General features: G+C 36.1%; 1 protein-coding gene across 1 annotated transcript in view; it reads right to left on the reverse strand.

The window, feature by feature from the left end:
- LOC107566134 (probable E3 ubiquitin-protein ligase HECTD4) overlaps positions 1 to 13,594 on the reverse strand; it is a 52,638-nt gene that overhangs the window by 32,115 nt on the left and 6,929 nt on the right. The window contains 9 exon segments of the mRNA XM_016251511.1: positions 577 to 758; positions 2,585 to 2,745; positions 3,385 to 3,512; positions 3,665 to 3,802; positions 4,024 to 4,296; positions 5,037 to 5,274; positions 6,759 to 6,922; positions 9,140 to 9,219; positions 9,329 to 9,477. Of these exon segments, the coding sequence (XP_016106997.1) occupies positions 577 to 758; positions 2,585 to 2,745; positions 3,385 to 3,512; positions 3,665 to 3,802; positions 4,024 to 4,296; positions 5,037 to 5,274; positions 6,759 to 6,922; positions 9,140 to 9,219; positions 9,329 to 9,477 (1,513 nt within the window).

The following is a 13,594-nucleotide window of genomic DNA, read 5'->3' on the forward strand; positions in this document are numbered from 1 at the left end:
ATAATCCATAATAACTCTTCCTCCAGTGAGTCAGTGTTCTGGTGTGAATCAGGAGAGAAATCTGCACAGATCAAACACCATTTAAACAGTCCAAAACAGCTCTAAACAAATATGTGGCTGGATTTTGATGTGAGAGACAACGGGAGATGCACTTTTTCACTGGAGGAAGTGTTATTATGGATAATGGATTATATTTTGAATCAACAGAATCAAGGTTTGAAGTTAAAACACCTGGATGATGGATGGATGCTTCTTACAAACACACAGCTTTTGTCTTCTCCAGATGTTAACTGATGGACTAGAGTGCTGTGGATTATTGTGATGTTTTTATCAGCTGTTTGGACTCTCATTCTGACGGCACCCATTCACTGCAGAGCATCCATTGCTGAGACACTGATGCAATGCTGCATTTCTCCAAACCTGATGAAGAAACAAACTCATCCTAATCTTGGATGGCCTGACATTTTCACCAAATTTCATTTTACAACTATTCCTTTAACATGTAAAACGTAAATTTGGAAACTGGACCAAACATGTTGGCAACCCGTGCTCATTAAATTATTCGTATGACATCACCTGGCAGAGGCGGAGCCAGCAGCTGATTGGACAAGAGCTGCAGGTGCTCAAGTGTGATGTCTCGCACGGCGGGGATGTGGAAGAGACGTGTGAACGTGTGAGGGCTCTTGGGAGCAAAGATGTTGAGCAATGCCATGCGGCAGTAGAGACGCGCCAGAGCACTTTCACAGCGCAGCAGCTCCCTGAAACACACACACACACACACACAGTACTGAATGCTACTGAAACATGGTGTTTAAAAGAAGAGCTCTTTCAGTAAAAACCTGATATTTTTGAATTGACAATAAGAAATGTGACCCTAGAGCACAAAAGCAGTGTTAAGTCTCTGGGGTATATTTGTAGCAATAGCCAACAATACATTGTATGGGTCAAAATTATACATTTTTCTTTTATGCCAAAAATCATTAGGATATTAAGTAAAGATCATGTTCCATGAAGATATTTTGTAAATTTCCTACCGTAAATATATCAAAACTTAATTTTTGATTAGTAATATGCATTGCTAAAGACTTAATTTGAACAACTTTAAAGATGATTTTCTCAATATTTAGATTTTTTTTGCACCCTCAGATTCCAGATTTTCAAATAGTTGTATCTCGACCAAATATTGTCCGATCCTGACAAACCATACATCACTGGAAAGCTTATTTATTCAGCTTTCAGATGATGTATACATCTCAAATTCAAAAAATTGACACTTAAGACTGGTTTTGTGCTCCAGGGTCACAAATGTGTCTATAAATGCATTACCGGTGAATCTGGATGTTGCTGCTGTCTAGAGACACCAGGCCGTTCGCTGCAGCCCTGCGGGATCCTGCCGGCGGCCTCTCCAGCGTCTCAATGGGGTACCAGTACCGAACTAACACTCCCTCACTGCGGAGATACGTCTCCACCTGCACCAGCTCACTGGCCTGAACACACACTCAAGGTCAGTCAAGTTTCTGATTTGTTGCATTTGAAAAAGGTGCAGGTTAAAAGGCTGGTGAATGTAACGATTATCACAGCCGGCAAAGAACAGGCACGGACTGTTTCAATGGTTATTTTCAAATAGATTTTTTTTTAATTCTAGTCAAATCCGACTTTGCTGATTTTTTGCTGATCAAAATTGCACAAACATAATAAATAAATAAATTTAAACCATAATATAATAATATTATACCATAATAAAATAAATGCAACCAAATGCACACAAGAGTCAATTGTTGTGAATATGCAAAAATTATTTAAGTCTTAATTTTCAAATATATATATATATTTGAAAATGATTTGAAAGACTTAAATAATTGTAGCATATTCACAACAATTGAATTTAATGATTTTTTTTGTGAAATTAGGCCTTTTTGTGAGGTTTATTATTATTATTATTATTATTTTATCTCACAGCAAAAAAAACAAGTCTGAACTATTTCAATGTTAAGAAAAAATATTTACATTTATAATGTTTAAAATTATAGTGTTTAAAATCTGCAGTATTTCACATTATCATCATTAAATCATGAGAATATTGTACAGCCTTATGCTCATTTCATTAGAAAAAAAGTCAAATCTGTATGATTCTCATTATATCCTAACGTTATCAAAATAAAAAATGAACAAAATAGATAAAATAAATAAAACTAGGAATAAAGCACAAAGGTGCATAGAGTCAATTGTCATTAATATGCAAAAAGTATTTAAATAAGGCTTAATTCATGAAGATATTTTGTAAATTTCCTACCGTAAATATATCAAAACTTAATTTTTGATTAGTAATATGCATTGCTAAAGACTTAATTTGAACAAATTTAAAGATGATTTTCTCAATATTTAGATTTTTTTGCACCCTCAGATTCCAGATTTTCAAATAGTTGTATCTCGACCAAATATTGTCCGATCCTGACAAACCATACATCACTGGAAAGCTTATTTATTCAGCTTTCAGATGATGTATACATCTCAAATTCAAAAAATTGACACTTAAGACTGGTTTTGTGCTCCAGGGTCACAAATGTGTCTATAAATGCATTACCGGTGAATCTGGATGTTGCTGCTGTCTAGAGACACCAGGCCGTTCGCTGCAGCCCTGCGGGATCCTGCCGGCGGCCTCTCCAGCGTCTCAATGGGGTACCAGTACCGAACTAACACTCCCTCACTGCGGAGATACGTCTCCACCTGCACCAGCTCACTGCCCTGAACACACACACATCAAGCCAGTCAAGTTTCAGATTGGTTGTGTTTGAAACAGGTGCATTTAAAAGAGGCTAAAAGGCTATCACAGCCAGCAAAGAACATGTATGGACTATTTCAATATTGTGGGAAAAAATGCAAAAATATTTATATGTATACATGTTAATATTATTTATACATCATTAAGTATTAATACATCAGTTTGCTGATTTTACTAGAAAAATATTGTTGTGAAAGGATGCTTCTCATTATGTCCTAAAATCATCCAAATAAAAACTGACAAAATATAAAAAAACGAAATAAAATAATGAATAAAACATCAACAGAGTCAATATTCATGAATATGTAAAGTATTTCAATAATACTTTATTTTCAAATAGAATTTGTAATTTTTATTTACATTTTTATGTTTTTATCCTAGTAAAAAAATCTGACTTTTGCAGATTTTTTGCTGATCAAAACTGAAAAACATAAAATCAATTCTCATAAATATGCAAAAATATGCTTAATTTACTTATATAATTTCAAAGTATATAACAATTTCTTCTTTTTTGTGAAATTTTGACTGTTTGTGGAGTTTCATTTCTGCCTACGCTGATCTGTTTTTTTGGAAACCCTTATATGACTGATGCAGACACTCACAGAGTCGACATCGAGCACGACTCCATGCAGGCCGAAGGTCTTCAGCATGCCCCGGATGGCAAACTTCGGCAGAGCTGTGCTGCTGCTGCTGTTGTTTCCCTCAGGGCAGCGGATGCCGACTGTCAAACCTGTTACCGTAGCAGAAATCCTGAATTGTAATTTATATAAGCTTCATTTACAAGTAATTCAAAATGCTAAAAGCTGCTAAAAACTTGCACCACGATGCGGGAAAATAAAGAGAATCTCGGTCAAATAGTGTGAACGTGTGTTTCGCACAGACCTTTGCGGACTTTATCGATGGTGAACTTGTTAGCTTCGTCTTTGATGTCCTCGATGGTTGGGAGGTAGAGGTCTCGAGGAATCCCTCCATTCTCTTCATACAGGAACTCGACGGTCTGACGAGCGATATCCACCATCCCTGTCCCATAAAACAGCATGATTCATATCAGGCACCTGGAGAAAACCTCCAGGAAAAGATGTGCAAAAAAAAGTGATTTTAAGAGGATATTTAAAAAAACAACTGTACCTGCAGATCATATAGGCTAATATCAATGAACTACAAGGCCACTTAAGAGACACTTTCATGACTGTTTCGTATCACACTTGAGTGCACTTTTAAAATATGCATTTTGTAATAACGTCAGTAAAGCACACCATTGTAATTATCAAGTACACTTACTTCCATGTGTTGACTAACATCGGTAAAACTCAACGGTTTAACTCTAGGGGAGTTGTGGAGTGTTCCTTTAAGGGCCTGGTTATGAGCTCTTCATACCCTGGGAATATCTTCATCATCTTCATCATCGCTCTCATCATCAGCAATCGGTGGCGGATGAGCGTTTGGCCCGGAGACGACCAGATTCTCATAACTCAGTTCAACCTTATAGTGACAAGAGGCATCGCTGCTGTACTCTGTGAACAAAACAAAACAAGAAGAACCAGATTTAACCCACATCAAATTTAAATAACATCTGCCTTCCCGATTCTGCAAGATAATGAGTTTTATTCTGCAGTAGGAGGGAAAAATGGAAAAGATTCTAACCAAAACTTTGAAATAATTCAGATTTTTAAAAAAATGTTTTTGAAAGAAGTCTCTTCTGCTCAACAAGGCTGCATTTGTTTGATCAAAAAATAGTAAAAAAAAAAAAATTGACATTTTATTACAATTTAAAAGAACTATTCTATATTGTGATATATTTTTGAATAAAAAATAAATCCTGCTCTTTTGAATGTTGTTTTCACCTGTGAATCCTGAAAAATCAAATCTATCCACAAAAATATTGTGCAGCACGACTGTTTTCAACATTGATAATAATCAGAAATGTTTCTCGAGCAGCAGATCAGCATATTATACTGATTTCTGAAGATCATGTGACACTGAAGACTGGAGGAATGATGCTGAAAATACAGCTGCACATCACAGAAATACATTATATATTCACATAAAAAACAGCTATTTGAAATTGTAATAATATTTCACACTATTACAGTTTTTCCTGTATTTTTGATCAAATAAATGCAGCTTTGTTGAGCAGAAGAGACTCTTTCAAAAACATTAAAACTTCTTAATTATTCCAAACGTTTGACTGGTACCGTACATGCACACAGCTTTTTTTTGCTCTGAAACTATAAGTTAATATGTAGACACTGACGCTGCTGTGCTGTGACGACCGCAGCGATGCGACACGGGGGGCCGTGAGACCCGGAGTCAGATGCCACGCTCGTGCCGGCGTCGTTGTCGCTGTCGGAGGCCATGGCGAAGGGCAGAGCCTCGAAGTTGGCGCTGATCTCCTCTGAGAGGTCCATGCAGAGATCGGCGGCGTTTCGGTGAGCCTGTCCCTCTGCGTACGCAAACAACCGGCAGCCGAAGTTTGCGTGAATCTTTGTATTCTGAAACAGAGAATCACAACAACTACATAAGCACATTTTTGGATGCTTAAACCAATCATAAAAACAGATGTCACTGAATATCCCAGAACTGCAGAACCCAGGAAAACATATAATATTGATGAGTAGATATGACGCATTATATCCTATCAGGTGCCCTTCATTCTTTATTTACACTCTGCAATCTGAAATGCATTTGTCCATTTTACTTATTTGTCTTTTTGAACATCTTTTTGTCTTTCCATCTAATTTATAATCTCTCCTTTTTATTCATTCGCTGTATTGGGTGTAACAGTCAATGCTGTTATTCTTAATTAGGGTTGGGTATCGATCCAACTCCGATTCTGCTTATCGATTCCAATGTGGTTAAAAAAAAAATTCAAACATTTAGATGTCAAAAATATATGTGAGCCTGGAGCACAAAAGCAGTGTTAAGTCGCTGGGGGATATTTGTAGCAATAGCCAACAATACATTGTATGGGTCACAATTATAGATTTTTCTTTTATGCCAAAAATCATTAGGATATTAAGTAAAGATCATGTTCCATGAAGATATTTTGTAAATGTCCTACCGTAAATATATCAAAACTTCATTTTTGATTAGTAATATGCATTGCTAAGAACTTCATTTGGACAACTTTAAAGATGATTTTCTCAATATTTAGATTTTTTTGCACCCTCAGATTCCAGATTTTCTAATAGTTGTATCTCAGCCAAATATTGTCCTATCATAACAAACCATACATCAACGGGAAGCTTATTTATTCAGCTTCCAGATGATCCATAAATCTCAATTTCAAAAAATGTACACTTATGACTGGTTTTGTGGTCCCTCTTTTTGCAAAACATTTAATTTCTGCTGAATCCCATGATGAATAACAAAAAAATCAGCAGGCTACATAAATTTACTTTTTATATATATAAATGGAGGATGTAGTTCTCTCAAAATTCTGAAGAAAAAAATAAGACAAGTAAAAATCTCATGTAATTAATGAATGGAATTGATTCAATGACTCACTCAAGATTCACTTGTTTCATTACTGGATGAGTCAGTGTTTTTGAATGAATCTCTTGAATGAATGATTCAAAGACAGGAATTTGTAGGCGGAATTTAAATTTTACAACAGGTATCCGATTCTGGAATTGGAACTGATTTTCGATCCCCAAACCTATTCTTAATGAAATTGTCTTTAATTGAAATAAAGCTGAAATACGATAAAATAAAATGTAAATATTTGTTGAGTTACATTTTAAAATGTAAATAAAAATGAGAAATGTTGCCTTGGCAACTAACTGAAACAAATAAAATAAAATAAAATTACTAAAATTAAAATGAAGTTAATTCAAAATATTAATAAATACTATAGTAGTATACAAATAATACTACAATGACACTGAAAATTGCAATTGGCTTTTTTTCCTCCCAAGCATATCCATTTTAACCTATAAATGAACTGAAACTGATGATTTATCTTTTGTGTGCAAACCTTCTTCTGAATGTGGACTACAGGCCACATGCCTCCGGCCACGTCCTCCAGATAAGGAGCGAGACGCTGGCCGCAGTAGGTGAAGTACACTCGTCCTTTGGGAGGCTGGCCGGGGGGAGGAGGAGTGCCTTCCAGACGCTCCCAACCGATGCCTGCAACATCACCTGAGTCCAAACACACCACACAAACCATCACCACAGCAGCTCCAGAACTATGCATGAACAAACACACTTTGGGATTGATCAGAAACGCTGGCATTTATGATGTCAAATGTTCGCCGGCCAACATTGGGGAGTACGTTACTATGCAGAAACCCCACTAACTTTACATGTCATATTCTATTACATACACAGCACAGCTTTTTCCACTTACAAGACGCTTTTTTTCAACAAGTATCGGTATGTTTTTGTACACTGGTTTTTACTGCAAAAATCTTGTTTTCCAGTAAAAAAAACATTCTAAACATTCTTAAATCAAGATTAGGGATGCTCTTTTTAACCGGTTGACCGACCGTAAGAATTTTGACCGATGAATACAATCAGTTAACCGGTTTTCTTTTCAGTAATTTTTCAAAATATTAAAAAAGGTTTGCTGCATGGCTAAAATACGCTACGTTTTAGAAGAAAAAAAAACAATAAAAACCGCAAGTATAAGTCGCATTTTATTATTTTATTCAGAAATAGACCTAATGCCGACGCGAAATGTTTACGAACATTGTAATAAACACTGTAAACATAGCAAGGCTATTTTAGCTCCCCTCACTTCACAACAAAACCTTTCAATTAACAGTATTTAGAAAAGAACAAGAATTAAAAATATAAGAAGCTATAGCTAAACGACAAGCCAAAACAAATAAATTTAGGCTAAAACGAAACTGAAACCACCGTTGCGTCTCTCATTCGACACAAAATCAAATGTTTCTGTATTCGCGATATATTTGAATGCCAAAATATTATTTATTATGTAGCCTAGGCTTCACTGGCGTTCCAACATCCACGTAAAACTACATGTTTTGCATAACATCACTGCGGTACGTGATAACGCTTAACGGCACAGATTTGACTAAATATTTAAACTGAGCAGTGTGTGTTTTCTCCATATGTTTGACTGACTGTATTTTATTATGATAATGAACAGGCTGCATTGTCAAGGTAGCAATGCTTAACTGTGTGTGCGCATGCAGCGCTGGCGCAATCACTTGAATTTGTTCCTTTTAACAGAAGCAACTACTCCTTTTAGTCACAAAAATAATCAGAATTGTAAAAGGTTTGCCTTTGTCTACATTCACAATAAAAACAAATCTTTGTGCTTTTATAAAATAGGCCTATAAGAAAAATAGGATGCCGCTTTCTGCCGTCTTGGTTTCCTTTCGCGCAGCACAACAATGAACCGAAACTCTGAATACTAGGCTACTTGTTTTTCTTTCGTTTTCTTAATTTATTATTTAAGTAAAAACATATTTCTCATATAGGCCTATTTATCGTTATATATATAGCCTAGCTTTATTATGTTTTTCTCCGCTCGCAGAAGCGCTGCAGGTGCGTGATGTTGAAATGAAGACCATGTGAATCCTCATGTTCTGTTGTTTGCTGCTTTTTGCGCATGTAGCCTAAAATTAATCCCCGGGAAACAAATGTTAGTATTTGTTAACGGGTCACAGACACGTACTCCTTTCTAATTTAATTCAGTTCTAATTTGAAATAATCTTGTCGGTTAACGAGCGTCGGTTAGGAAAAATAACCAAAATAAACATCCCTAATCAAGTAAAACGGCATATTATATTAAGACTTGTTTTAATATAATGCATCAAAAGTAAGAAGATTTATGATTAAAATAAGAAAAAATATTTGCCAATGGGACAAGATACATAAACTTAATTCAATATTTTTAATTCTTCTCATTTTAAGCGTGAACTTACTCAATTTTAATACGTCTCACTTCATTTTTTATACTATGTATTTAGTCCATTTATTTACTTAATTTGCAATTTTGCTTCAAGCTGATTTATCTTGATTTAATAATGTTTAGATATTTGTAATAGAAAACAAGACATAATTACAGATTAAGAAGAACATTTTTTGCAGAGTATGTGATATTTTATTGTGCACACAACAGCTGATTATTTATTTAATTATCATGCTTCTACACCATCTTAACACTCAACTTCAGCTCTTTAAGCACAAATTTCTGTTTTAAGAGCAAACAGAAAGCGTTAGCTACAAGAGAAACAATAGGCAACTCGCCGTCGCGGGAAAGAACAATCCCTTTAAACATGCTTCAACAGTTTCAAAAGTAGCTTTCCCAACAGTTGGCTTGAACAACGTAATGTGCTTGTAGCTAATGCCTAAATGCTCAAAAGAATAAAGTCGGTCCTGTCTCACCGGGAAGTAGAGCCACGTCTAGTCTCACACTCTTCCACTGCAGCAAGCTGGAGCCATTATAGTGTACCGCCCTCCCATTACTGAGTGGGAGAGAAACAACAACAAAAAAGAGTTAGGATGGGAAGCAGAGGGGAAGAGAAAGAACAGGTTTAGAGTCCAGTGGACGTGTTAAATGGAGCGGGTCAGTACTTGTGGAATAGACAGGTGCCCACAGGACTGGTCCAAGCGCCGTCTCTCTTCTCGGCCTCCGGGGAGAAACCGAACGAAACTACAGGGCCGCTGTCATCCTCCGAGTCTCCGAAAGAAACAACCTCGATCTCCCAGTAAAAGGAAGGAGCCTGGAAACCAGAAAGAGATGGAGAAACTTAGAGATAGATATAGACTACTCCAGGCACTTCTTGACAGCTATAGAAAGCTATAGCAAAAATGACCTGAATATTGAGGAAACGATGGATGGTTTTCACGCTAAAGTAAAGTAAAAGATCGCTTCTTAAACCAGAGAGGGTGAACATGTTGGTATTCTTGTGGGGGAAAAACATGCATGTTTTCATTTTAAAAAGCTTGTTATCATTGCTGTTAACCTCACGTTACACTACGAAGGCTCTCTTTTATTTTAATTTATGTGATTTCTCAGTGTTTGCTAAATGTTCTGTAATTTATTAGTCGGTATATTGTGTGCATGTGGTGTGTGCCATGCCTCGTCTTATTCGTTTTTGTTAATAAACGCTTTGTGAGCTAGTTTGTCATTGTATCTTACCGTTTTATTGTTGTTGTGCTTTTTAATTAAGAATAGCAAAGAATGCATATTTTGTTTTAGTCTTAAAAAGTGAAATATGCATAGATGTACGTAAGCAAATCAGGCAATTATCTTTTCTGGCTTATAACACAGCAAAAGAAGAACTCCCGTTCACAAAATTCAAATCACAAATACTGTACCACTTTCGTTTCCATATAACTATAAACACTATGATAAGCTCATCAGCATGCATTGATTAATCCCATGTTGAAGCAAAAAAAAATTGCGACCAAATCATGTGACCAACTGAGAAAGTTAGTCGCAAAAGAGCGATCAGTGGGAAGAATGAGTCTAGATATTTATAGCGAATTGTAGATATTGCTTAACTGTGTTAACTATATTATACACACTGAAAAACGATCAATATCATGCACTTTCACAACAAAATAAAAGTTTTTTTTTCTTTATTGAATATTAAAAATAGTTATCTTTCTCTGGATCAATGTTTCTACACTGGTGATTCTAACTTTTTTATTTATACCAAACAAGGCCATAATCACGCCTCGAACATTGGGCGGATCAATTGTTTTGAGGAGAATATAAAGACCAGACCTCTAATGGTATTTATTTAAAGAAACGAAATAAATAAAAGATTTAAAATGCATTTAGGGGGAATAAATTAAAAGAAGAAAAAAGATCAGTAAAAGAACAAGAATAAGAATTTTGGTGAAGTAATCAATCTGAACTACAAATCATATTTTTATTTTAAAATACGCACCCGTTTTATTTTAGTTGTATTGTTGAAAACGCAAAAACAGAAAATGCTATTGTCGTCACAATCAATTATGCATTACATGAATCACGTAAATGACAGACCTACTTTCAACTCAAAAGGCCGGAATTTGACAAAAAAAAAATAGTTGAGTATAGTAAACTGATAGTAAACTGTAATAGTGTGCATCACTGGATATTGTTGCTCGTTTACGTCACAGAAGGGGAACTCTACGTTTCCAAAGCCGACTGTTGCTATAATAACGAATGCAACTTTCACCGCACAAGCTTACATTCAGCATTAACTGCAAGCCAAAAGGGGTGAGCTTTCAACTGAACTGAGCCTACATGCATTTTAGACGCTTATATTATGCTCTTGCACCATCCACGCAATGAATGCACGTTATTGAATGAACTTTTTTTTTTTTTTAGAATATTAATTCAGCTGCTCAGGATATTTCAGTGGCAGGCTATAGACTAGCGTACAATTATGCTCACCAAGGCTGCATTTATTTGATCAAAAATAGTGAAAATAGCAAAATTGTGAAATATTACAATTTGAAATACAATGTAATTTATTTCTGTGATCAGAGCTGTATTTTCAGCATCATTACTCCAGTCTTCAGTGTCACATGATCTTCAGAAATCAGTATAATATGCTGATCGTCACAGAAGGGGAACTCTACGTTTCCAAAGCCGACTGTTGCTATAATAACGAATGCAACTTTCACCGCACAAGCTCTTCGCTTTCAGTTTTCATTCTTACATTCAGCATTAACTGCAAGCCAAAAGGGGTGAGCTTTCAACTGAACTGAGCCTACATGCATTTTAGACGCTTATATTATGCTTTTGCACCATCCACGCAATGAATGCACGTTATTGAATGAACTTTTTTTTTTTTTAGAATATTAATTCAGCTGCTCAGGATATTTCAGTGGCAGGCTATAGACTAGCGTACAATTATGCTCACCAAGGCTGCATTTATTTGATCAAAAATAGTGAAAATAGCAAAATTGTGAAATATTACAATTTGAAATACAATGTAATCTATGTCGGTGATGCGCAGCTGTATTTTCAGCATCATTACTCCAGTCTTCAGTGTCACATGATCTTCAGAAATCAGTATAATATGCTGATCTGCTGCTCGAGAAACCTTTCTAGTTATTATCAATGTTGAAAACAGTCGTGCTGCTTCATACTTTTGTGGGAACTGTGATACATTTTATTTTTCAGGATTATTTCATGAATAGAAAGGTCAAAAGAACAGCATTTATTTGAAACAGAAATCTTTGGTACCATTATAAATATCTGTAATGTCACTTTTGATCAATGTATTGCTGATTTACAAGAAAACTAAATAAATATGAAAATAAAATAAATATGAAAAAAAATAAAAACTTATTTCATCTAGTTGCCATTTTCAGTTGTCTTATTTTCATTTAGTTTAAAGGGGTCAATGGATGCAAAATTCACTTTTACATGTTGTTTGAATTTAAATTAATTAAATGTGTGTACACAACCACCCTATAATGATAAAGATCCACCCAGTGCTTTTTTTTAAATCTCGATAAATCCAAACCCCCACAGAATGACTCCTCTAAGCGATTGAGGTGTTCTGTTGTTGGATGTAATAATGAACAGAGCAGTCGTCATTTACTCCCGACATCTGAGCCGCTGAAGACGCAGAGGATTACATTTGTTTCTGAAGGGAATGCACCCTGATCTACATAAATGCGTCTATGTTTGCGCGAATCATTCGTGATCCAGCTTCACCTACAGAAGAAGTGAGTGTCAGGTTTTTTAATGAATCTTTGCAAATCGCCTTTCCTAATAACGTGCTAGTTAGCAATTTTCAAGATGAACGCGGCTGAAGTTTCATCTCTCAGAAAGCGGCTCGGAAGAGAGGGGCGGGGTCAGCAGAGCTCATTTGCATTTAAAGCGACATGCACTAAAATGGCTTGCTGTAAACAGAGCTGTTTTTGACAGGGTAAAAAGGTGTTTTTTACACTACCTTTGAGAAATTTTAACTAAACTATGTTACAGACTTTTCATTAAGACCCTAAAGAATCATATCAACTTGTGGAAAATGGGCATCCGATGACCCCTTTAAGCTGAAGTACTAAAATAACTGAAACCAAATAAACAAAAAACTAAAACTTTTTAAAAACAATAATAAAAATGTCAAAAACACAACAAAATTACTAAAACATTCACAAAAATGGAAAGAAAACTAGAAAATATAAAAACTATGCGCCACAAACAGGCTGTGGTTACCTGGACAGGCACAGGTGAAGTGGCGTAGATGAACGTTCCTCTGGGAAGGCCTCCGCCTGCGCTCGGATCGGCCAGAAAGGTCACAGAGGTCAAGTGTGAGGAGAACATGCAGGCGCGCACCGGAGGGAAGACGCGTGACGGGCACCACGTGATTTCCTTAGGCTGCGGAGAGAGGAAGACTGATTATGTGTTCAAAAGGCTTTATGTCTGCCAGTCGTTTTGTGTGTGTACAGAGCAGCCCATATAAGGCAAGCAGGAAGCTGAGAGAAGGATAGCAGACATGATAATATCACACAACAGCAAGCGGCTCCTCTCGGTCGCATTAACGATGCTCATCTCACCTGTCGTTGATCGGTTTGCACTGGAGGAGGTGGAGGACGAGCGCAGTCTCGATACAGCATCCGAACCCGCTCACACTGAGCCTCAACCATCACTAAACGCTCTCCTGCAAACACACACACCATGCCGATAAATGCTGTTACACTACAGGAAGACATCACATGGCTTCAGAAGACCTGGAATATGCATGGCTCATTGCATGAAAAAAGAAAAAATTTCATGAAACATTAAAATACATGAGGGTGTTTTAAACTTGCACACAATAAAAAGTTCATAAAGACATTGTAAAAGTAATCAAAATGAAGCAGTTTAAGCTTTCACAAAAAAAAAAAAAA

This window comes from Sinocyclocheilus grahami, unplaced genomic scaffold (assembly GCF_001515645.1).
Source record: "Sinocyclocheilus grahami isolate Dianchi unplaced genomic scaffold, SAMN03320097.WGS_v1.1 scaffold1049.1, whole genome shotgun sequence".
Classification (NCBI taxonomy): Eukaryota; Metazoa; Chordata; class Actinopteri; order Cypriniformes; family Cyprinidae; genus Sinocyclocheilus; species Sinocyclocheilus grahami.